Here is a 27,585-nt window from a genome sequence, read left to right on the forward strand (position 1 = left end):
GAGTGCATGAATGAATCTGAATGAGGGGTCTCACTCCTACAGTGGCTCACCTCTGACATCCGCGTATATTACACTGCCGCTGCGTCCACCCCCTACGGCCTTCTCACACATTTGTCTGGGAAGTGTTTCAATTCTTCCTGTGGAAGTGTTTCTCAACATTTAAAGCATGAATTGGCAGGTTGGTTTGTGCTGTTGATTCAAGTCTTGTGCTAAAATGGTGTAACTTGGTTTGAAGTTTGTTTCGAGAAACATTCTGACCTGAAAACCATTTGCTCAGCTAGACTACAAATAAGGCTCCAAGCTTTTGCTGAGCAGTTTTTTCGTAGCAACTAAAAATAGTATTTTGGAACGGAGATAAAAAGTTTCATTATGTTTGCATAAAAAAGCAATTACTGTAGCATTTCAATAGGATATTATGACGTTAAGTCAAACTCTTTCCATGAACAGCTCAAATTTTCTGTAGGTTACTGTGAGCGCGCCATTCTGAAAGACTGCCAGAGACAAGTTTTGAAAACACCTGTCAAGTCTTTTTGGAAAAATCCAAAGATGTTTGGTTTAGTGAGGTGGAATGGCTATTTTGGGCGGTAAACCACAAAGTGCGTGTTGACTCGTGAGACGTGTAAAACATGCTGTGTTTTGTAGAAAGTCTTTCTCCGTGTGTCTGCTGTTAGGAACGAATGAGCTGGCAGGTGCGTGGAAGCTTCCAGACTGCACGGCTCCAGAGACTGAAACCTGATGTAAACTCAGTATAATCAATAAACCCAGACATTAACAGAGTGCACTGCTTCTCATGCAAAGCTTTATAGATGCAACTATGTTCGTTTATTTTAGCTGACTTTATGTAGTCAAATAATTGGAATGCAGGGCTCTACACTAACTTTTTGCAACTTTTTTTTCTTGGGTGCAGTAGCACAAAAGTTAAGTGCACCCAAATTTTTGACCACATTACATTTAACAGTGCAGTTTTAAAAATCGCTTTTAGGCATGGGATGATAACTGGGTTCAAGGTTCACCGCTGTTTGGAAAAGTCAAGGTTGTAAAACAACATTTTCTGTTATACCATTCCTTAGGTATATTTAAGGGTTTTTAATGTGTTAAAAACTAATGAGGAAAGCAGAAGTCAGTGGTTTATTTTAATTATTTAGCCTGACATGTTTACTCTTACAAAATATTATAAATGTTTCCTAAAATAAAATATATTGTGTTCAATGGGGTAAACAGTTGTTGTTGTTGTTTTTTACCCAGATATATATAATTATATATAATATAACCCAGACAAAATAATTTATTTTAGAGCAGCAATCACAATACCGTGGTATTTTTAAATATAAGGTTATCATACCGTCAGAAAGTTATACTGGCCCATGTCTAATCGCTATGCGTGTAGGCAATATTGTCTTGATCTGATTAACTAAAAATGTGGTCAACATAAAGTTCTTAAAGCACAATTCTACAAAAAAGTAACTTACTACCTGCCTTCACTATCTCTAATTAGAAAAACCACGACACGGGCCTAATGTGTTTCAGTTGAACCACAGTCGCAGACACTTTTTAAAACAACGGTGCAACTTCAGATTTTTTTTGTCACACAATTGAGAAATTAGATCGCAAATATAATCAAATTGGTCACATCTTAGAGCCCTGGAATGTGTTAGTATTTAGCATTTATATGTTATATTGTAACATTATAAATACCTTAACAGTTACTTTTGGTCATTTTAATGTGACCTTGCTGAAAAAGGTATCCTTGTTGACAACAAACTTTCAAGGTTGTACTGTATGTGTAATTAAGACCATCATCCATTTTCTTTCTCAATAAAACACAGTATGTTTGTTGTTATATGTAGCGTTTTGGATGGTTTCGGTGATGCATTGTGATGTGGTCTTCAGAAGGATGTTATGATGTTTTGGTCAGTAGGGATCAGACAGTGATGTTAAGCCTGTTTAAATATTCTGTTTGCCCTGTTGTTACTTGGGCCACATTTACACCAGGAATTAACATACTTTTGTTGATCCGATCACAAGTGGTCACTGCTAAGTACAACTGTAAACAGGGTTTAATGTTTTGAGTTGTCCAATTTCAATCACTTCCAGAGGTGGTTGAAAGTGCAAAAAACTAGTCCTGATTTAAAACCAACAGTGTTCAGTGTATTTTTGCAGCTTTCAGTACAGAAATTAAAGCTTCTATTCTCTCTATTGATATCAGTTTGTCTCAAATGTAAATCCTGAAAGCTTCCGTCACAATACTAAAGTGAAAAATCTGAAAAGGTCCAAAGAAAGACTGTCCTCTGTAAGAAATAGGAAAAGTGGACAAAAGATACAAATTAAAACACCAGTAAATTAAAATGTGTCTTCCTTGTCCTATATCAACCAAAATGGATCTTAATGCCAGGTGTAAACATCCAGATGGAGTGGCAAAACCATAGAAAGTACAAACTAAGGCTGGGTTTACACTAGTGCATTTTCATTTCTAAAATGGTGTTTTAAGATGGTGTTCCTCATCCAGACTGCTGTTTTTACTATGTTTCAGGAATTTGTTTCATCCACAATATACAGTCTAATCAACATGATACGTGGGCTCACTGGGCATACACATATTTTTTCAGCATCTGTAATGCAACAGTCCACCAGTTGTGTAATGGTCAAATGAGAGGTGCTTGATAATTCAGGTAACAATACACAATAGTCCATATGATCACTTCTAGAGCAATTAATCCTAGAGGAAACACTGGTATTATTAGATTATGTTGTGTGCTGTCATTGGAAAATGTTACCAAATAAAGTATAAAGCTGTCTTCTTTCCCCTTGCTAAACTAATCAAATGCATATTTCAAACTGCTGAAGTGGGGCTGCACAATATATCGTTTCAGCTGCAATATCGCAATGTGATCATTCCCAATAGCATGGTTTCCGCTACATTCATTCTTCCGTGGCGGGGCGCCACACCAAAATTCATCCCGCAACGGCTACATTAACAGCTTCTCATTCAAAACATTCAGTCGTTTTTTTTTTAAATAGAGGGTTATAATCGCACCAAAACGTATTAAAAGGTAAGTGAATTATAACAGCACAAACTTTTCTGTAATCGTAGTAGTGCTGTGCGCTATTTGTTTATCCCTTTAAGGTGACATGCTGACTGACTGACTGACAGGGCTGCACGATGCGTGAGGCTAGCAAACATGACAGCTTTCAGTTATGATGAACACCGTTTTTATAATTATATTTTAGTTATGGATAAAGGTCTATGGTTCTGCATACAATGACTTATCTTGCTGGAGTTTATCACCGTTTCACTTTACTTCAGGACACTTTAATGCCGCTCTGTAGGTCTATTGGGGACATTCGCAAATATTCCTAGCAAATCTAATAAATGTTGGAGACATACTCGTATCATAAACGCACTAAATCACACTTCAGCAGCGTTTATCTGAGAGCACACAAGAAAATCTGCACTTGAGCAGCTTATATTTGAGGGCGTGCAAGAAGTTTTGTGCACGAACAGGAAATCGGCGCTCGAGCACAGAGATTCACATGCTCGTATTACATGAATGCGATCTCCACATGTTGTGCTGCGCTCACAACATTTGTCAATGAAATAACGCCACAGGTAGTTGGTAGATCTGTCTAAAAGGCCCAACATAGTCTGCCACCACAGCTGGAAAAAATCCTAAAGGAAACACTGCAATAGTCACATTGCGAGTAAACACAATGTTGAGTCTGGATTATAATTGATCATTTGAGTGTTTTTTTTGAGGCCTGTGACTGTATGAGGATTTTATTTATTTACATTTGATTATTCAATTACTATATACCTGAATACTGTTTGAGTACTTAACAATAAAATGCTGTTTATTTCATTTTTATCTTTTTCTTTATTGTATTTATGTATGCTTGTAGATTGTTTATTATATTTTATGCCCTACGATTCAAGTCATCGCAATATATATCGCAGAATGACAACGTTAAATTTTTCCAATATCATGCCGCCCTAGACTAGGCTAACTTTACAAAATACCTTATAGAGTTTCACTGTAACTAATTTGAAGTACACATGAAATTAAAACAAAGTTTTTAGATGTTAGTATCAGTATTGTTAGTTTTTAAGATATCTGTAAGCTAGTGTGCTCCAAAACAGTGACAAAATGTGCATTAAAAGATATAAAACTGATATAAAGCTTGTAGTTTGTCCATCTAAATGGACAAATGTTTTTATTCATATCACTTCATACTTCAGTTTATCATCAAACCATAACTAATCAAATGCTGTCTAGAGGCTTACATGGCCCGCCACCTTCAAGACGCTTTTCACTTGATTCACTTGAGCTTAACCACTCTCATCGGCAGAGTGGTGATAAAACAAAACAATATTGGCTGTTTTAAAAAAGCTACACTCTCTCTTAGTGTTTCGGTTGAGATTACGTCAAACACATCTGAATCAACTTATCATAACTCCAACACCTGAAGTTAATGGGTCAGAAAAGGGAGACATCCAAAATATGTACTGTTGGTGTGCCTCCAGGAACAGGGTTGGGAAACACTGCACTATACTGTCTGTTAGGTAAATCATCTTGGTTGATTTGTGCCCATTTTTTTTCATGTTTGAGGCTACAAACTATTTTAGTATTTGCTGTTTATTGAACGGTCTGTAAACATTATAGCTGTGTTTTGTTTTGTGGTCAAATCTGTTGGGCTATAATCTGTATGGGGAATACCACAAATGCGTCACATTACTGATTTAATGAGAATAAATATATCAGATGGCATTTAATGCAACTGTCTGCCACATTGAATTAAGAACAGATGTGTTGTAGATCACTATTCACTATTAAATTTCACTGACCAAAATTCAATATCTAGCCAGCGTCTAAGGACAATCTATTTTAATGTCCAATAATGACGTCAAATGACTCTGATGTTTGGTTGATATTAGGCTGTGTTAGAAAGTGACCAAAATCCAATGTCGAGCCAACATCTTAAACCAACACTATATTGATGTCAAATACTGACATTTATTCGTCAGGTATGGCAACCAAAATTCAACATCTAATAGACGTCATAGTGATAACGTGCACATAACATCAAGCTGTAACATCATTAGACGTTGATTTTTGGTTGGACGTTTTCGAATCCCCACAGACAAGAAAAAATAAAGTAGTGACTGCGGGTTGTAGGAAAGTAGTGGAGTAAAAGTACAGATATTGCACTAAAAATGTACAGGGAAAGTAAAAGTACACATTTAAAAACTACTTAGTAAATGGAAAAACTACTCCATTACAGTAGTTTGAGTATTTGTAATTTGTTACTTTACACCACTGTATATATTGTATAAATTTATACTGTGTATGTGTATATATGTGTGAATATATATATATATATATATATATATAGATAGATAGATAGATAGATAGATAGATAGATAGATAGATAGATAGATAGATAGATAGATAGATATTATATATAATATCTATCTATCTATATATATATATATATATATATATATATATATATATATATATATATATAATATATATATATATATATATATATATATATATATATATATATATATATATATATATATATATATATAATTCACTAATGACAAAGCATTACCTAGCTCATCAGATTTCTAATCTAATTTAAAAACATATGTTAGAAATAAAACGATAAATTATTAATATAATTTAAATACAAATAATCAAGGTTTCATTATTTAATAATTTTGTTAAAATTTTTTGAATATTTATTTATTGGAGTTGTCTCAAGTCCTCAATCAAATAACCAAATAAAAGCATAAATATTAGAAAACCAACGTATGAAGATAAATCAGCATAATAAAAACCACTAATAGAAACCATCTTAAAGAATAAAAAAGCTTTAATGTAAATGATGTACACTTTTCACAATATTTTTTACAATATTTAATTTACTGGCTATTTTCACGTTACTGTGGTGTTGATGAAGTACAGCATACTTTGGACTTTAAACTCAAGCCTTTTCCACCTCTTCTCCACCCCCAAAATTTTGGTGAATCCTGGGTAACCCCTCCACCCACTGTCCAGGATTAGAGCTCCAGACCCTGAGCAGATTGCCCTCGATGTTGTCCATCTGCGTTCATAATATTAAACAGCACTGGAAGGATTTCCTCTGGACTCAACATGCTTCTCAGTCGGTGTGCTACGTCTTGTCAAATAAGGACTATAAAAATGATTGCTTCAAATGTGGTGTGATGCCGCTAGTTGCTGACCCAGTTTCTTGCAGCCACTTTGAAGCTACGATTTGTTGCTCTATTAACCAGTCTTTGTTGGCGATCTGACAGTGGCGTGTGTGAACTAGGGTAGAATCTCAAACTGAATACTGCAATTCTAGTACCTCATTAGCTAACAAAACATGCCGTTTAGCATCGCAAATTGCTCGATCCCATGAATAGATGCGTGTTGTTGAGGAAAATCCAATATTTATTTCACTTACGATACCCATTACTTAAGTCGTAAAGAACCAGATGTGTCTGATCAAAGAAGGGATGAAGTTCACCACATAATCGATGGCTGTAGATTATAAAGCAGTGACGTTAGCCTGAGGGCAGAACCTCGTGCTGGATCAAGCCCTTCTCAGTGAGACCTCTGTGATTAGTGGCAATATGGCTGTTCTTCAGAAAACTCAACTTAATTCATGTTTCCACAGTTGGCATCCAACTTTGTTATTTGTCAGTCAGTGTGCAGCGACCACATGCCTTCATTTTTTGAGATATTGAGTTCTTTTTTTCAGGAATCACTTCACAGTGTGAGTTGTGTGTCAAGGGGTGTGTATGGGAAGTGAAGGAAAGTTTCAGGATGAAAACATCCACGTCCATGATGAACGGCTCTATTAAATGACGAGAGAGCTCAGTAATGTGATCCTAATGGATAAAACAAAGAGAAGTTGAAAGACCACCCTAACAGAGTGACAAATGCTGTTGGATTCTGGTGTTTTTCTTTGAAATATTCTCTCGTTTCTTTCTTTTCATTGTGAATGTATTTACAGAGCTCTGAGCTCAGCTTCCATTATGTCATTGTTTGGCTAAGACGGTGAAGTGTTTTGTTCTAGTATAATCCAAAAAGTTGCTGTTTTAATTAATCAGAGACCCAAGCACAGATTTTAATGTTCATTATTAGCCACATAAAACTTCTTGAATCTTTTATCATTGATTGACAAGACGCAAGACCTGATTTTCATGATGCTAAGTCTTGTTTGTTTTAATATGAAAGGCTGCTTTATTTCAGCCATGTGGCTTTTGCGGTTTTACAGCCCTAATCATCCAGTATTGTTTGTGTTTGGTTTTGGTTTTTACTAGTGACACATGGTTTCCTGTCACACTATCAAATGGAGTGCTTTTACTCTTGTGTCTGCAGTGGATAAAGCCAAAATATATGTAATGAATATCAAAGAAAAGTCCTCTTTAGCTTTAATCCCCTTTTCTTTGCTTTCAAAATGGGTCAGTTCAATGGAAAACAACAGCTTTCTCTATCGTGAGGCTTGTTTATGGGATTGTTATCATTGACCGAGGCTCTTTTCAGAGCCACTGGCACTTTTTCTGTCACCGAACTGCAGGAATTGGCTTTGAGGATTGCCATTCATTTTAAACGAACTATTAAAGTAAGAATGAAACTGCAAACGAGAGCTGCACCATATTGGAAAAATATGAAATCGCGATATTTTGTTTTTCAGCGATTATATATTGCGATATGAATACAATTTCACTAAATAGCTTGGAAAGAATTTACTAATTTAGATTGATTGGGATGATTCTGTATAGGAGTGAATCACATGTAAAATAAAAGCATAGATTAATACAAATATAGCAAATATAAGTGATATAGACAAAAAGTATCATTTAATAATGTCTAACAAGATTAATGTTCAGAAATTGAATGATCAAATGAAAAAACCCTGTGTAGCCTTCATTGTAAAAAATGGTTCAATAAACAAAATCTTTATTAAAGATACAAATGGTACAATTTCTGGCGGCTGAACACAGTTACAGGCCTTAAAAACAGATGCAAATGATAAACCTTCACTCCATTATGGTTCAATTCTGGAGTGATTCCACGAATATCATGTGTTCTAAACTGGTTCCTGGTCAAATAGAATCCCAAAGTATAAACTCAACATTCCAGATCCTGCGACGTGACTATTGTGGATGCACACATAGCAATGTCGATGCTGAAACTATATATTGTGCAGCAGTACTGCATACACCGTCTGACCTGAAGTGATTATACCAATTTCATTACATTTTAAGTGTTTGAAAACTTCTTGCTGACAAACAAGTAATCCCTAATGCTTTGAAGATAATTAAAATAACAATTAATTAGTATTATGGGGCTCCTTAAATTGTGTCTTTTAATAAGCCATCAAATGATTCTTATTCTAAACATGCCTGACAATAGTTTTGGGTATTTGAGCAATGGTTACATTTAAATGACTTTTTAATTGGTGTCTATTGTAAATCATGTCATGATAGTCATTAATGTTTGCTCAGAAATTAAACAGGACTCATTTTAATGTATGAAAAGCTGTATCATGCATTCATAGTTTTAAGGGGTGGTTCACCAAAACTGAATTCCTTCATCATTTACTCACCCTTTATTTGTTCCAAACCTGTTTGACTTTCTTCTGTTGAATACAAAAAGATATGGTTGAATCAGAACTGGAAACCTTTAACTATTGACTTCTGTTTTTTTTTTTCTATACTATCAAGGTCGTATGTAACAGGTTTTCAGCTTTTTTCAAAATATCTTTTGTGTTCAACAGAAGAAAGAAACTCAATGTTTGGAAACACTTGAGGTTGAGTAAATAGTGAATAAATTTTCATTTTTGAGTCTATCTGTCTTTTTAATTCTAGAATTCATCTTGACATATATTTCACAAGTTTTTAAACAATTTGACAATTTACTTTTTTAAAATTTGGGCTTAATGAACTATTAAAGCTTGTCTGCGAATTCTCCATTTAAATGTTCCAGTGTTTCAGATATGTCTGTGTTTGCTTTGTTAAAAGACTCCTCTTAAATGAGGAACAAAAACATCAATAATCATGAATGACATGATGGCATAAATATAAACACTTGAACTGGCCATTCATCGACTCACCCGAAGAGAAAATGGGAGGTCATTGTGTTTGTAAGTGGCACAGGGGAGGGGTGAGACTAATCCTATTACACGTGGGTTTTTTCGGAGGGTGAGTCTGGGGTCTGCAGACCTTCTGTGTCACTGTGACAGCAGACCCCACTGAGAGGCAGACCGTTTGTGCACTGAAAAAGGTAAGAGGAAGATGGTGATAAATGTGTTTTCAGATTTATAGTTTAGAAAGTGATCATGGATAACGTAGTAAACTGTTGTAGCATTTTGTTATGATAGTGTTTAGAATGTGAAAAGCTTCAAAGCTTTGTTGTAAGCATGTTTTCATTTGCAATATAATATGACATGATGGCGTATCGCATGCATTTATGTTCACACACATGGTTTAGCTTGGCCATTTATAAAATGCTTGTGACTTATTGAGGTTAAACTCTTGAAAAGGGTGGTGGCTTCTGTCCTCTGGTATTAGCTGTCATTTTACTCTTCTAGTGTGGTCCACATGACTTCAGCTGACAGTTGGTAATGCATCCCCCTCTTGTTTATATAACTGCGCTAAGTAATCTTCTCGCAGTTTAATCTTTTTTTTTTGTCAGTAATGGACATTAATGTAAAGTTGTGATATATTGTTATACATAAGTGCTCCATAATCTCACAGATAGAGTTGGATCGCTTTGGAAGCAGTAGTATGATGCTCACAGAGGCCAAAGGCATGTTGTTATTTTGAGCAAAACCCTAGAGTAGCAATTTGATTGTGGTCTTTGTCTACAGCATATATTTAAATACGCCAGAAATGTGGTCTGCAAGTCCAAGAGTTTGAGCTGCACCTTCACAACATCTGGCTGCCAGTTTCAACGTTCATCATCAGGTTACATTCCATAGGGTTAAGGTGAATAATAGCCGAAAGGAAGTTTGCCTTTCTGTCTGCTCACTGTGTGTGCATTGAATAATCTCAACCGCATTGATTCCGCCTCAACTGAATGTCTATATAAACAGCCAAATGGCGCATCTATAAAAGGCTCATAGGACTATTATTGGAACCATTTCCAGTTCATGAATTCTGTCAGTCAATGAAAACGACGGGTATATAGGCAGCTTTCTTTGTTGTCATACTTACGCCAGTTTCTGTTCCTGTCTGTACTGTGGTTGCGTAGCAAATGAGCCATGACTTCAGTGCTTTAACATGAGTTCATGCCTGCTGACTCTCTTTGTAATGGCGTTTCTATTTATTTTCTTTCTGATTAGGTGGACGTCTGTGGCGCCTGAGAATCAGGATAGATCTCGACTCCCAGTGATCTGCTATTTTCCACTTTAATGGTTTTGGAAATCAGATTTGGCGCACACCAAGAAGACCCGCTAATGGCACACGTTCTCTTGTTACCCCTCAACTCATAAACCTGGCCTACTTCCTCAGACTCCACACTGTCCTTTTGGATGACATCATGGGCCTCTGTGGTGTAGGAGTATCATCGCTGGATGCCAGCGCTCTTTTTCTGAAGTCTGTGAGGTCACGGTGTCATTTCAAGAGGAACGTGAAGCCGTTTTAATGCATCTGATTACAGTTACCACTGGAGGGCCTTGACTCAACATGCAGGGGTGGCCCAGACAGGCCCAAGAGCAGCAGCTAAGATGCCTATCACCCAAGAAAATGCCCTGAGCCATCTCCTCCTGCTGGAGAACTGGCTTAGGGCTCGAGAAGAGGACGGAGATGAGAGCGATGTCCCTCGGATGAGCACGGTTTGCAAGGCTGCCATCCGTAAACTTGTGGAATACATCCAGCTAAACTTTACAGAAGTTGAGAGTCCTTTGTACAGCATTAGCCCACTCAGAGAGGAAATTGATGCAGAGGTGAAGGCGGTCTTTCTGAACAAGTCTGAGGAAGATGGACCAGAGTTTGGACTCAGCTTTGGAAATATTCCAATATTTGGAGACCCCGAAGGGAAAAAGAAGGGGGTCAGGAGGAGGCGCAGGAAGGGTGATAAAGGCCCTGTGTTGGATGTTGGGTGTATTTGGGTGACTGAAGTGAAAAAGAACAGTCCAGCAGCCCATTGTGGAGATATTAAGCTGCGGGATGAACTGCTGTCATTGAACGGACAGCTGATGGTTGGGGTTGACGTCACCGGAGCCAGGTAAGATATCTGCATTTGTCAAACTTTTTTGTTTTTTTTAGTTTTTTGTTTGATTTTAGTCAAACTTGTTTAAGCTTGAGCTATAAGTTAGTGTCTCTTTAAAGATTGGTTTGTTGGTTAGGCATATAGTGTTTTGTTCTGAATTTCTCAGAATCTTTACCCCAAACTGTTGATTTGTTGTTGTTTTATTTTTATTTTTTCAAAAAAGTGAAAAATATGCACTGAATCTGTCCCTCTTTTATCATTATGTGAAGTTATTGGAGTGTGGTTGGACATCAGCACATGGCAGTTACAGCTGAGCGATTCTTTGAAGGTGTACGGCCTTAATTAGTGATGTCAAAATTAACTTCTGTGCACCATGATGCTGATGTTGGTGCATCCCAAATCACACTTATGCACTATTCTACGCCATTTTTTTTAGTATAGATAGTGTAAGTAGTGCATTCACACTGAAAACTCTAAAAATAATAAGTGCACTTTAATTACCCGGATGATGCACTTATTCAACCGGTAAAATTAAGTGTGGAATGATGGACACTTCCCACACTCAACGACCGCAGGTTTGCTCATGTTACGGAAGGACTGCGCTATCGGGCGCACATGTTGGATTACTTTATTTATTTTGGATGGTGAAAGTAAAATTTTCCTACGAGAGTGATTATAGCACCCCCCGATGGTGAATGCGGTTATACTCATAGCAAGTATTATTTGATAGTTTGGTAATTTATTTCACTGATTTGGCAACCGTCAAACGTCATCAGGGAAACGGTTTCAATTTCTGCTTGGTAAAAAAACATTAGTGTTCCATTTGGGACGACACTATATTGATATACTATACTGTTGAGTGTGTAAGTGCATAAGGACATAGTCCATAGTGTATAGTGTGCCATTTGGGGCACAGTTTAGATCATCACTGGTTATTAGATACTGATGTATTTTATCTCATATGCGCTATTTTGCGGTACAATACTATTCGAATGAGGCGAGGGTGAGTAATTAAAATGCTCCAACTGCTTGGAAAGCAGACAATTGTGCACAGTTCGCTGCTGGACAGTCTTTCACAGACACTGACGTACAGTAGAACCAGGAGACACTATTTCACTGCTAGAGAGAAAATGAAAGCTCTCTCGCTCTCTCTGTCTGCCTCTCTGTCTCTCTCTCTCACTTTGGACCTTTGAACTGCTGGCATGTTTGTAAAGTACCTTTTCCTCTCCTCTATCGCTTTTAAAGTGATACTTGTGGATCCTGATGCGAGTGTGTCTGTAGAGCATGCTTTCTCGGCAGCGTCTATTATGAATCAGCTGTCATAGCTGCGATTTGTGCGCTTTATTATGCGCATATAGACTGTTACATTCTTCAGTGTCCAGGTTACATTAAGGCTAGGGGTGTGAACCTACACTGGTCTCATGGTTCAGTTTGGTTAAAATTATCATGTCATCGATCTGGTTCAATTCGATATCTCGGTGCATCACGGTGCATTGACGATGCTTTCCATCCACAATTATATTTGTTTCTTCACAACACAAGAATTCTTCAATTAAATTTTAAAAATATATTTAAATTTATACACTACGGTATTATTTGTAATGCAGTTTTGCTCTTTAATACAAGCAGTTGGATATATGAACTGTACCTTTAACTCAAATATTCACATTCAATCACAGAAGACAACATGAGCATTTATAGCAAATAAACGTATGTATATATTATTCCGCTTGCTAGTATGTTGATGTATTTCCAACACATACAGAATATAGAGTAGGGGATAGGGCTTTCGTTTTGTGGACCTTTTCCTTGAAGCAAACCAACAGTAAGAGGCGTGTGGTTAAGAATATTGTGTCTGAATCGTCAAACTAACATCAACAGAGAAGGACCATTACTCGACCAAACTGCTTTGAATTAACAAATTTATGTACTAATTTAAGTAGTTTTGGTTGATTGTTGTGACTTTAATTAGGAACTAATTTAGTTCCTCCAAAAAGCTCACATATAGCAAAAATGATTTCCCAGTTCTGTGATGCAAACACGTCAAAACGTGGGTAAACTGTAGTTCTTGGAACTATACAAACCTTGTCAATGCGAATTCTTTATAAATGCGAATGAGTTTACCTTTCCAGAAGAGGGTTATGCTTTTACAGCTATGTCCAGTATTGGATATATGGTTTTCTGAGTGCACAGAGTCATATGCCACATCACATCATGTGAGTGTTAAACAAAGTTGTCTTTTGGTTAGCTGTCAAATTTGAATACGTTATGTCAAATGCACACACAAAAACACAACTTCTCATAATGTTGTTGGTTATGTGAATGTAAACAGCTATGGAAGAAATAACTTGTGTATTAATATTTTTGATTTTAGAAACATCAGCATCTCTGACATGGTAACAACATACTATTAATGCAATTATTTTATATTGAGAAATTGTGACATGATAGGATAGAATAGAATAAAATAGAGTAAGTTTTTTGGATTGAACTTTGCTTTTTGAGCATAAAAACATCTGCAAATGTACAAGGTTACACACCATTTTAGGTCAAAAGAGATTTAACTGACAAAAAGTTTGGGAAACTCTGGTTTGAGACATCAGAATTTTCCAACTGATTAGGCACACTTGGGAATGATGTCACTAGTCTGCAAACATAAGAAGAAAAAGCAGACGACCAAGTAAAAAAAGCCAAGAGAAGTCTCAGTTGACTGGAAACTTTTTTTTTTCAGATATACTTACATTCTACATGTTCAGGAAGTGGGATTTCAGTGATTTTTTTTTTTTTTTTTTTTTTTTTTTTTTTTAATGATTGTATATTATTTTGAATCTGTAAAGTATAGTATTAGTGTTGTCATTATTACCAGTTTTAATGCGGAACCACAGTAAATTTTCTTACGGTTATTATTACTCTTTCTTCATTGATTATCAAATATTTACTTATTTTACTAAAATTTATACTTATTGTGTAAGCCAGGGGTCACCAATCTTGGTCCTGGAGGGCCGGTGTCCCTACAGGGTTTAGCTCCAACTTTCCTCAACACACCTGCCTGGGTGTTTTAAGTATACCTAGTAAGACCTTGATTAGCTTGTTCAGGTGTGTTTGATTAGGGTTGGAGCTAAAATCTGCAGGACACCGGCCCTCCAGGAACAAGTTTGGTGACCCCTGGTGTAAGCGCTTGTGTATAGACAGTTAAAAATATATTTTATTATGTATTCCTTGCATTTAAAGTGTGTGCAGTACATTATTTAGAATACTGAGCTGAAGCTTGACTTCAGCACTTGACTTACAAAATTATATCACAAATCAAAACACAATATCAGTCAGAAAAATCACAATTACACATTTTCTTCAAATCGCACAGCACTTTTTGGCTTTTATAAAACAGCTTTATGCAGATTTAGTTTTTAAAAACCAAGTTTAAAATGGCTCCCTGTAAGGTAGTTTTTCCAAGTGCATGTTTAGCAAACAACAACAAAATCAAATCTTTCAAGACGAGACAAAAATTGTACATGAAATTATACAAACAAAAGAAAACATCCAACAGGCGCAGATCATTGTGTATATTGTTTGTCATAAAATTGCAAAAAGCTGCAGATTTTATTTGTTGTTTTATTAATTTCGGATAAAAACCAGATGGAGCGTCTTGGGACTAACATTTTATTTCTGAACATTTTGAACATTGATAACCGTGATACGTTTGGTCCATATCATCATTTGAAACTTTTTATATCTTTATATATTATAGAATGTTATAGTTTATCAAACCCCTTTCTACGTAAACATCCTCATCTGACTGGGCAGCAGCTTTTTTGCTTAGGCATCAGTATGGTTCACAGCTGGTCAGGGAGAACAGGGTTTCTTTTATGGAGCCGTGTCTATATAGAGCGTGTCAGCGTGTGTCCGGGGGTTGCCTGTTTTTCCCCCAGAGCATGGTGCTTGGGTCGTGTCCAGCGGCTCTTTTCCTTGTTTGTTTCCTCATGTTGACAGCTCTGACAGACGGCTGCATGTGTCAGTGCTGTGGACAGTCTCCTGTCTGTCCGTGTTTGGCCTCCATCTGGACCGGCTGACACTCTCAGCTTTCAATCAGACCACCAAATGTCTCTGTCTAACTAAAACAAAGGATGGACCTGGTTTTTTTGCCCTTTCCTTTCTTGGCACACAGAAATTCGTCACATTTGTACTTTGGGGTCTCATGTTTGTCCCATGACTTTGAAAATATTTTTGCACCGTTTTCTTCATTTTTCTTCAGTTTTAGCATGTAATGTTGTTACTTTTAGATCTCTAATTCAGTTTGCAAACCTGAATGAGATAATTAGAAATTATGTTTTCTGTACAACCCTAATATAATCTTGTTATTCCAAAAATCAGCTCTTGAAACCCCTGTCCAAACAGAAGTAAATGTGAATTCTAAAGCCTTCTACAGTCTTTTAAAAGTGTTAATTCACTCAAAAAATGTTAACGCAAATTTCTGTTCAGCCAATCACATGGTAGCAACTCAATGCATTTAGCCATGTTGAGATGGTCAAGACCATCTGCTGCAGTTCAAACCGAGCATAAGAATGACTGAATGTGGCATGTTTGTTGGTGCCAGACAGGCTGGTCTGAGTATTTCAGAAAGTGCTGATCTACTTGGATTTTCACGCACAACCATCTCTAGGGTTTACAGAGAATAGTCAGAAAAAGAGGAAATATCCAGTAAGCGGCAGTTCTGTGGGTGCAAATTCCTTGTTGATGCCAGAGGCATGAGGAGAAATGCCAGACTGGTTCAAGCTGATAGAAAGGCAACAGCAACTCAAATAACCATTACACTCATTACAACCAAGGTTTGCAAAAGAGCATCTCTGAACACACAACATGTCCAACCTTGAGGCAGATGGGCTACAGCAGCAGAAGACCAGCTAAGAACAGGAAGCTGAGGCTACAATTCACACTGGCTTAGCAAAATTGCACAATTAAAAGATTGGAAAAACATTGCCTGGTCTCGATTTCTGCTGCAACATTCAGATAGTAGGGTCAGAATTTGCCGTCAACAACATGAAAGGATAAATCCATCCTGCCTTGTGTAATCGGTTCAGGCTGGTAGTGGTGATCTAATGGTGTGGGGGATATTTTATTGGCACACTTTGGGCCCAGTAGTTCCAACTGAGCATCACGTCAATGCCACAGCCTACCTATTGTAGGCTGTTGAGTATAGTTGCCGACCATGTCCATCTCTTTGTGACCAGAGTGTACCCATCTTCTGATGGCTACTTTCAACAGGATAAAACGGCATGTCATAAAGCTTGAATCATCTCAGACGGGTTTCTTGAACATGACAATGAGTTCACTGTACTCAAATGGCCTCCACAGTCACTAGATCTCAATCCAATAGAGCATCTTTGGGATGTGGTGGAATGGGAGATTGGCATCATAGAAGTGCAGCCGACAAATCTACATCAACTGCGGGATGCTATTATGGAGCAAAATCTCTGAAGAATATGTCCAGTATGTTGTTGAATCTATGCCACGAAGGATTAAGGCAGTTCTGAAAGCAAAAGTCGGTCCAACCTGGTGCAAGTAAGGTGTACCTAATAGTGGCCGGTGAGTGTACATACTTTTTATACAAATTGAAAGCTGAAGAACTGTCATAAAAATGGAACTGGAAACGATTGAAGCTTACAAATTTGGATATTTTCCTACAAGATGTCCAAAATGCATCTAGTACAATTAGCATTATTCTTCAGATTTCAGGATACTGTCTTATATTTTACTATAGTCCTATACATTCCCATGATGAAAGCCACATCCTCAGAATGTCCTGTGAATGTTTTGGTCTCTCAGAGTTCACTGCATCCCTGTAACTTCAGCTCTATAATTAGGTGTTGTATTGTGTGACTGATAAATTATAGGAAGTTTTGCAGCACAGAATCTGCTTCGGGACAGCTGAGTCCTGTATACAGATGGACAGCAGGATGCAGAAAGGGAGGAGGTTCCTGGGAGTGGCACGTGGTTTTGACCAAGAACTGAAGTTGTCTTCACAGACGTATCATTTTCTCAAGCTAAAGAAAAGCTGTTGATGTTCTCTAGGAGAGAAACAACGACTGTATTTCTTCTTGTTATTGTGATATGAGAGTTCAGTCTGTTTCCTGTTGCTATAAGCTGCTTACCCTTTTAAGATCTACAAAACAAATCAATGCTTCTGGCTTCATTTTCTTTCTTTCTTTCTTTCTTTCTTTCTTTCTTTCTTTCTTTCTTTCTTTCTTTCTTTCTTTCTTTCTTTCTTTCTTTCTTTCTTTCTTTCTTTCTTTCTTTCTTTCTTTCTTTCTTTCTTTCTTTCTTTCTTTCTTTCTTTCTTTCTTTCTTTCTTTCTTTCTTTCTTTCTTTCTTTCTTTCTAATAAGTTTTTGTTGTAAAACACATACGTTTTGCTACAGTTACGCCATCCGTCCACACTACACTGAAGTTTTCGAGGGCTGAAAACGAAGCATTTTGGAAACACTGTGGAGGCCATTTTCATTCTGAAACTCTGCTGCTCAAATGATTTTGAACATTTTAGTTAGACTGTAATTTTTACCTACTCAGGTTGTACAACTGAAGTAAAAAGAAAACAAAAACTACTTTTGCAATTCTGTCTTTAAACTACAGTCAGCAATAGAGAAGAGCTCCACAGTGAATTTTTACAGTGGTTAAAAAAAGCAATGATTTTATTAGTATTACTAAGGGTACATTTACATGACACCAATTCCAATGTTTGAATGATGAGAAGTGATGAGATCTCTCTTTTTTTGATTAAAAAAGGTGGATGTATTGTAAAAAAATGCAATTTAGTTTTTTAAAAATGTAATTTATTCCTCTAATGGCAAAAACTATTATCAATGTTGAAAACAGTTGGGTCGCTTAATATTTTTGTGGAAATGTCCATACAATATTACCTCAGTGTTCTTAGCAACGTAAACAACAACATTTGCTTTATGCTTTTGTCACATTAAATGTTATTCTTCATGAAAAATATTGTTAATTTCTTGATAGAAAAAATGCAATGCTATGTATAGTAATGGGGTATTATATGCACACAGACTTTTTATTTCAGCCAGCCAGCCTGAATCGCGAGTCTTGGATCGAATCTTGGATGAGTATCCCCAGGTGGAGAATAATTAGCGTAGCTGCTGTTCATAGTGTTTTTACCAGAAGCACTTCATTAAAATCTATTTCTCCCTGCCATGTCTTTAAAATATGACAATTTATTTTACACCAGTATTTTATTTTTTTGCCCCAGGATTTGCTCCCAGGATTCAGTGTGGTTGAAGCAGTGAAAATTAAATCACACTGAGTTGAACTAAACTGAACTTAAAGTCTGAAAACTGGAATGACACAGTTTCAATTTTATTTTACTAGAACTTTTATGTTAAGCTGCTCTGAAACACTCTACATTGTAAAAGCGCTAAAGAAATAAACATGAATTGAAATCGAATTGAATATTTTCACTAGAGTTTCTGTGCTCGCCTGCTGATCCTGACAGCACTAGCGGTTACACAGTCTTTCATCTCATTTTACGCTTGAAAAGTCTATTTAACTGAATGTATTGTAATTACATTACCACATCGATGCTGTAAAAGGAACCTTATGAAATTGAAAATAGTCACATTAAGCTTTCATCAGAAGTTTATCATTGGCTGAAAAACACTAGCTGTGCATATACCCCATTCCTATCTGTTGATGTAGCAACTCTGCTTCTAAACAAAGTCAACCATAACAACCTCGCACCATTAACCTAGAAATTCTTGCTTAACAAATATGCTTTGGACTGCGGTCCATTCTTTACTAAAGACACCACAGACTAATTAAGACTAAAGGTCTGGCCTTAAATTAGCTGTTTCCTCCTTCCTCTCCTCACACAAACCATTGGTTAAATATCAGTTAAGTGAGGTTTATGAGTCTGCCTCCGGGTTCTGTTTGCTCATTACTGCATTACTCTGGCTTCCTCTTCTTTCAGGTAAAGCCTGAATCTGTAAAAGAGCAAGCACTGAGGACTGTTGCAGTAAGTCTGGTGTGGAGTGGAGCGATGAAAATTGGACATGGTTCAAAAAGCAGTGGACCGAAGCCTTCAAACACACAAAAAAGAGACAGATGATGGAAACGTTATTTCTCATCAAGTGCTTTTCATGTTAATGATTTCAGTGCAAGATTTCTGGGCTCAAATGTAGCTTGCCACAAAGAGCCTTGTCGGTTTAATGTGTCTTCTTGTAATTTCGGCCCCGCTGTATATTTTTCCTTTAACAGCCTGGCCCAGCATCTGTCTGTGGGGAGAATGGAAAATAGCTCAGTGGCACAGCTCCAACCGGCCCATGCAAAGTGTTCTCCACGTGCTCAGCGAGAGACTATTGGAGTAAACGAGGTTAAGAATGATGCACTTGAGTTGGATTCAGTGCAACAAAGCAAATAGCTGTTTGCCTTGAAAGCTAGAATCAGCTGATTGCTGCTTCCATTTCAGTCTTAGACTGGATTCAAAGGATTTTTGAAGTAACCACAAGTATCTGGGGGTCTAGAGCAGAGGTGCGAAGACATAAAGAACCGCGCAGAATGAATTATGAGCCGTACATTTTCCCTCCACAACTGTTTTTACAGACATATATCGTGTCAAAGCGATTAACTGTATTAGACTCTCCATCTGTCCTATCAAAACCGCAATAAACGTTACACATTTCAACTTACACGTCTGCCTAGTTACTGTCAGCGTAAAGATCAAAGCCTTTTAGTGTGTGTTTGCTTTGAGTAGATTCTCAGATTCTCCTGAAATTGGCAAGCCTCCTCATTGTGGTTGGTTAACTTGCTGCTTGGATGAATGAGAGAAAGGCTGCCATCTTTTCCCTGGCATTAACCACGTCTGAGTTTGCACTTTTCTCATAAGCAAAAGAAAGCTTTGGCCGTTTGGTCTTCAGTGAAGAGATTGCTGCCATGTTCCCACAGTAATGGATACGAGTCCTTCAAATCAGGCACTGTGGTCTAGTTAAAAGACACAATACAAGAATGTTTCTTGATTAAAAATAGCTTGTAATCATCAGATCAGATGTTTTGTTCTCGTTTTTCTTCTTGTTTATAACTGGAGGACTTCCAAGGCTGTGGGGGGTGGGGAAAATATGCATTGGAAGGGCAAGAATGGCTATTAATTATTTTAAAATGTAGGATATTCAATGCTTAATAGAAATTGCACTGTAAATTACATCCAGCACACTTAATGGAAATACCTGTGGTTTCTGAAAAAGCTGCCCATTGTTTTCAAAGGCCCCAAGACTTTTCCAGTTGTTTGTAATTTACTGGATAAAAGTCATATATTATATATGTATACTTTTAATATTAAAACATCTGTATTTAGGTTTAACCTAATAAATGGAATGATTAATTCAATTTCTTCCTGAAAAACAAATGAAGAGTTCAGATCAAAACCCTCTAAATCCAACAGACCTCTTTTATTGTAAATGAACAGTTTCTATCAGGCTCCTATAATTAGGTTTAGAAGTTTCATTTTAAATGAAATGATAAGGTTATTAGCTGGTAAATAAATAACTTTTTTTTTTTTTTTCATAAATGTCACTTTAGACATTTTTTTGTTTTTTAACAAGGTAGATTTTCTTTTGCGTCAAAACCAGCTAAATCCACTTCTGCTTTTTATGCAAAACCCTCTAAATCCACCTGTTGGAACAAAACAGTGTAATTACTTGAAAATCACTGAAGATGCAATTAGAAATTATTTTACCAAACATAAAACACCTGAAATTAGAAATACATCTGTCAAGTAAGTGGCGGTTCATTCCGCTGTGAAAAACCAGAGGAAAAGCAGAAGGAAAATGAATGAATGAAATCTGTCAAGTAAGTGCATTAATCAGTAACATTAAATTAAATCTGACATTAATTATATCTTGAAAATATGTTGTCGTTTCTGATATTTGGGATTTGGATTTAATGTAAGTAGAGCAATGTAAACATTGTAAACTAAGCTTGGTAGATTCAAACAATGTGTAAAAACAGTGTGAAACATCAGTATCTGTGCATTGTCCATTAATATAAAAAGTACTGGGCAAAAAGGGGATGCCTCAATTTTAGAAGCTGTCATTCATTCATTCTCACCATACTTAAGGTCTTGGTGTCTTGTTTATCCTCAAAGCATCCATGTGGGATAAAAGAAAGGCATCTTAACTCTGTCTTTCGTGAAACGCAGATGTCGATTAATGTATAGTAAATCGGACTCATTCAAAGTAGCATCGTTGCACAAAAAATGTTATGCATGCATGCTACACTTCCTACTGTACATTGTGTTTTCTTTTTCTTATAATGCATAGAGTTTTGAGGTAAGGGACGTTTTCATTTGCCATTCACTGAGAGTCGGGCATGCTCATCCAGTTCATCAAACTCCATCTTTTAAAATCAAATTGGTCTCCTTATAAAGCGCACTGGTACATTGAAAACGTATGATTCGATTCGCGCCTTCTGATTGGTTCTCGGGATATAGCAGCTTTTGCTGCCAAAGGCAAGTGGCGCTTAGCGGCTTTTGCCAACAAACTGTTATTTCTGAATGCGCTGACGCTGCGATTTGGATGAATTGAAGCAAATCTATTTGTTGATGGTGTACTACATGCCTAAAGTATTTACTCAATGTCATTATCTCATTTTTGGCGGAAGTGGCTTTTGCATCTGAACTCTTCAAATGTTTTGTTGTGTTTTCATGATTTTCTTGAGTTTTCCCAAGTCTGGTTCCACAATAAAAGTCAGTGAGGGTTAATAAATTAAGGAATACTGTACTTTAATTATTCTAGCTTATTTGAATACAATACAATACAGTACAATGCATCTTTTATTTATACAACACATTTAACACAGCTGCCATTGGCCAAAGTGCTCCATAAACAACTACATAAAATCACACAGACAGATAATCAACAGATACTTTCAACTATAAATTCAACTATAATTCAACATTAAAAAAACGATCCCTAATCAACTCCGGAAGCTACTAAAAAGTTACAATTTGAATTAAGACTTTAAAGAATCCAGAGTTGGGGACAATTTAATATACATTGGAAAGTGATTCCAGAGTTGAAGGACAGCCACTGAAAAAAACCCTGAAATCCTTAGATTTTGATCTCGTTATTGGAACATAAAGACTCGCCTGATTTGAAGGAATTCAAAATTGAGCAATGCTATATATTTTGGGAAAATGCCATACAATGCTTTAAAAACCACCAAAAGGACCTTAAAGGGCACCTATGATGAAAATCTTCTTTTGTAAGCTGTTTGGACAGAACTGTGTGCAAGTATAGTGTGTCCATGACAATAAGTCCGTTTTTTTTTAGTTCCTGACTTTTAAATAGGATCTAAATGCCTCCCATTTTGAGGCCCACTGCAATGTAATGTAGAGGTGCGGTTTCCACACCCACTGAATTGATTGACAGCCATGTACTACATGTCTCTGCACATGTCCTCTCTTGTGGATATGATTATGCACGTTACTACAAAGCAACTGGGATTAAAAGATCTGTTCGGCTTGCTGTGATCATCAATCATCCTCAGATCAGGAATGAGTTTTACAAGTTTAAAACATTTTTAAAGCGCTGCATGTTTGTAATGAATTACAGTGATTTTACCATCTTTACTTTATCACCACAGCTGCATGTCAGTACAATTATTAAAGGAGACGCTTCAGTCACGGTTTGTGGACGTTAAATCAGGTTTATTTTGTACATTAACATAAAGATTATCCATACAGCAGTGGATATTAACGGTCATATTTGCCATGCAAAAACAGTGCAAAGTTAAACGAGTGCGCTGCGTGTGTCTGTGTGTGCGTGCGCAAACTTTGTAACGACATTGTGTGTGACTCATCACAGAAAGGCTTGAATTAACTCCACAACAAATACATCAAATAATCATTGGGAAAGTTCTTACTGTAGTATTTCTCACAAACGTTACGTGAGATCTGCTTTCTTCATGTCTGTCACTGTGCTGTTGAGGCACGCTCTAATAGGCACGTGGGAGCGGTGGGTGGGGAGAACCAGCATTAAAGGCACAGGCAACAAAAACAGCTACATTGTGTTCAGAGCAGAAAATCCAATATTCTAAAAGGTATAATAAATAATCTGATGGGTGTTTTGAGCTGAAACTTTACAGACATATTCTGGGGACACAAAAGACTTGTATTAAATCTGGAAAAAGGTGTAAAATAGGTGCCCTTTAAATTAAGTTCTAAATTCTACAGTGGAGTAATTTTTCTCTCGTGTTTGAACGAGTTAAAGGAGTTAGATGATAGCTGTCTATGAGAAATACTCATATATAAATAATAACCAATGCTTGTTATGGCACATAAAATCACTTCAGACATACATAATGGAAAATCTTCCCTTTTATGGAAGACGAAAGTCCTCATATTTACAGATGTGTCAACTAAACGCGTTGACTTTTCAGTCACATGTCAGTCAACAATTCCTTTGGCCGATCTTTAAATCTGCTATAGAGTTGCAATTGGCAATTATCAGGTAATTTACAAACGTTTTTAGTGTAGATTAAGAATTATCTACTCCGATCCTGAAGGGTAACTTTCCTTTCGAGTTCAGCTTCATCTCTAACCAAACACACCTGCCTGTATTTTTAAGCAATCCTGAAGGTATAGGTAATAGATTTTCAGGTGTGTCTGATTAGGAATGGAGCTAGACTCTGTAGGACAGTGGCAGTCCTGGACTGATGCTGTCCAAACCTGATGCGAAATAAAATTTTGTTTAGAAAGTCTAATTTATGAACAGAATTAAGTAATAACTTGCTATGTGATTAAAAAAAATTCCCAAATTAAAAAAAAAACTAAAAAAAAGTCTCAAATTCCCAAAATGCAAAAAAAAAAAAAATGCTGTTATGAGATTATGTTTAAACCATTCATCTGCTATGCATAAACACGAGTATTAGACTGAGTCTTGTGGAACCCCCCAATTTCTCTGCTCACAGATGGGGCTGAGGATTAGCTCTGTGCAATCCGGATATTCAGGTAATACTGTCTGGGTTGTGGAACGTACCATTTTGAAGCCCCAGAAATTACATTCCACCATGTCTGGCTCTGTGATTTTTCACTCATGCCCAAAATGGCTTTTTTTGTGGAAAGTTGTGTTTAGCTGAGCAAGGCTGATTTGCAAAAAAAAAAACAAAAAAAAAAAAAACACAAGGCCATGTGCCTCAACACGTTTAAGATGTTTTCACTGAAGAATTACAAAATTCAATTGTAAGTAAGTGAATTTAGGTTATATTTTAGATACTGAAAGGGTTTCTGTTCTGTAAACACTGCCACATTTTTGTTTTTTTTTTACCCCAAAATCACTTTTACCTTAAACTTAGTTGGATTTTAGAATAGCTAAAAATTTGCACTGCCTTTTTAAGAGGTGTGATTTCTCAGGACACTTAAGAAGTCTGCAGAGAATAAAAGGTTGCACTGTTAGTAATGTACAGTTATGTCTTTGTCCACTAGAGGGCAGTAGTATAAAACATTTTATAGTTGTTCCAGACAAAAATCCCCTTACTCGCACAATTGAAATAACCACCATGGACTATTGGATGAAATTAAATCAAACTGTGTAATTTGGTCCATGGTGTATTAGTATTTATATTTACTGCCCTTTAATTTAGTAGTGCACTGCAGAAACCTGTGTTCAGAGATCAGTAACTTGCCCTGTTATTTTTTTGGAGAAGTTGTATCCTCAGCTGAACAGAGCTGGTCACACACTAAAAGCAAAAAGAAGATAAAAAAGAGGTTTGGTAGAAAACCAGTTACATGAAAGTTTTTAAAATAGTTAATTTACCTGCAAAAGAGTGTTGATAGTCTGAATAAAGAAATAATCAATGCTTGTTACTGTATGTATGGGTTGACTTTGAAGACAACGCATACATTTAATACACAAATACACTTCATTAAACATGTCCACATAGACATTACCTGTATGCTCTAAAACTGCAAGTTAACTATAATTGATGGTAACTTATACCTTAATTTGATTGTAATGCAATAATTTGAACCTTTTGTAAAGCTGCTTTGAAACAATAATTATTGTAAAAAGCGCTAAACAAATAAACTTGAATTGAATTTTTCTGGCACTCAATAATCAATTTAGACTTTACATAATGGAGTCCTCATATTTACGTCTGTGTCAGCCAATCGTGATTAACTAAATGCTGGGTCTATTAAAGAATGAGTTTATGGCATAAACCTTTAGAAATGTTTAAAACTTTTACATTTCAATCTTGGGACATGGTGGCTAAGTGGTTAGAACTGTCGCCTCACAGCAAGAAGGTTGCTGGTTCAAATCCCGGATGGACCAGTTGGCATTTCTGTGTGGAATTTGCATGTTCTCCCTGTATTGGCGTGGGTTTCCTCTGGGTGCTCCGGTTTCCCCCACAGTCCTAAGACATGCAGTATTGGTGAATTGGATGAATTAAATTGCCCGTAGTGTATGTGTGTGAATGAATGTTTCCCAGTACTGGGTTGCAGCTGGAAGGGCATCCGCTGTGTAAAACATATGCTGGATAAGTTAGTGGTAAAGTGACTAAGCTAAAGGAAGATGAATGAATGAACATATCAATCTTATTGTGTTGACATTCAGAAATAAAGCAGCACAAAATGGACTGTGATTGGTTTTACATGTGAGTGAGATGCATTTGGGTGGTCTTTAAAACTGCAGTAGAGTTCAGACCTTCATTTTTTATAATCATGTTTTCAACTTTATTAGGATAGAATAGTGGAGATTACAGACAGACATTTTTTTGTTAATTATCTGCAAGAGCGTGTTGTTAGTCTGTGTACAGCTGAAGGTTGGGCTACAGAAAACCAGTATGGGCTGTTTTGACAGTTACAGATTAGAAAAGCAAAAAGGCAGGTAATAAAACAACTATAATCTAACACAAATAACCATTTCAGCATAAAAGTGTTTTTTCAAACTGATACAGTTTTAAATTAAACTCGCTGTGTGCTAAGAACCTTTCAAGAATAATAGTTTTTGAGTGTACTAAGTTGAGAGTAAAGCTTTTAATTTCAGCCCTTTTCCAGTCAAAATATTACACAGTTATTATACATTTATACACTTACATGTGGAGAACATGTTTTTGAGACATAAAGAACATAAAGCTTATATACACTCACCGGTTACTTTATTAGGTACACCTTACTAGTACCGGGTTGGACCATCTTTTGCCTTGAGAACGGCCTTAATCCTTCGTGGCATAGATTCAACAAGGTACTGGAAATATTCCTCAGAGATTTTGGTCCATATTGACATGATAGCATCATGCAGTTGCTGCATATTTGTCGGCTGCACATCCATGATGCAAATCTCCGGTTCCACTACATCCCAAATGTGCTCTATTTGATTGAGATCTGGTGACTATGGACGCCATTTGAGTACAGTGAACTCATTGTCATGTTCAAGAAACCAGTCTGAGATGATTCACACTTGATGACAAGATGCGTTATCCTGCTGGAAGTAGCCATCAGAAGATGAGTACACTGTGGTCATAAAGGGATGGACATGGTCAGCAACTATACTCAGGTAGGCTGTCGCGTTGACACGATGCTCAATTGGTACTAATGGGCCCAAAGTGTGCCAAGAAAATATCCCCCACACCATTAAACCACCACCACCAGCCTGAACCATTGATACAAGGCAGGATGGATCCATGCTTTCATGTTGTTGACGCCAAATTCTGACCCTACCATTCGAATGTTGCAGCAGAAATTGAGACTCATCAGACCAGGCAAAGTTTTTTCAATCATTTATTGTCCAATTTTGGTGAGCCTGTGTGAATTGTAGCCTCAGTTTCCTGTTTTTAGCTGACAGGAGTGGCACCTGGTGCGGTCTTCTGCTGCTGTAGCCCTTCCGCCTCAAGGTACGACATGTTGTGCATTCAGAAATGCTCTTCTGCATACCTTAGTTGTAACAAGGGGTTATTTGAGTTACTGTTGACTTTCCATCAGCTCAAACCAGTCTAGCCATTCTCCTCTGATCTCTGGCATCAACAAGGTCAGACCATTCTTTCTACCCCTTGAGATGGTTGAGTGTGAAAATCCCAGTAGATCAGCAGTTTCTGAAATACTCAGACCAGCCCGTCTGGCACCAACAACCATGACACATTCAAAGTCACTTAATATTTTTTCCACAATGATGACCTGTTGTAGTTCATCATCTATTATCTTTGTTTGTGTCATTTCCGGTCAAAAAAAAAGAATTTGCTGGTTGAATAAAGGTAACTTTAAGTCAGAGTTTGCCATGGGTTTGAATAATTTCGGGCTTGACTGTATTTCTTCTGCATTTTCTAGACAACTCAGAAAAGGAACAGAAAATGATAAGGAGATG

At 36.8% G+C, this 27,585-nt stretch overlaps 1 protein-coding gene across 1 annotated transcript in view; it reads left to right on the top strand.

Annotated features, from left to right (window-relative positions):
* Nucleotides 1-27,585, top strand: part of pdzd2 (PDZ domain containing 2) — a 133,097-nt gene that overhangs the window by 15,187 nt on the left and 90,325 nt on the right. Inside the window, exon 2 of the mRNA XM_056458270.1 lies at nt 10,360-11,243. Coding sequence (XP_056314245.1) covers nt 10,744-11,243 — 500 coding nt within the window. The 5' untranslated portion in view covers nt 10,360-10,743. The remainder of the gene's footprint in view (nt 1-10,359; nt 11,244-27,585) is intronic.

The sequence above is a fragment of the Danio aesculapii genome, chromosome 5 (assembly GCF_903798145.1).
Source record: "Danio aesculapii chromosome 5, fDanAes4.1, whole genome shotgun sequence".
In the NCBI taxonomy this organism is placed as follows: domain Eukaryota; kingdom Metazoa; phylum Chordata; class Actinopteri; order Cypriniformes; family Danionidae; genus Danio; species Danio aesculapii.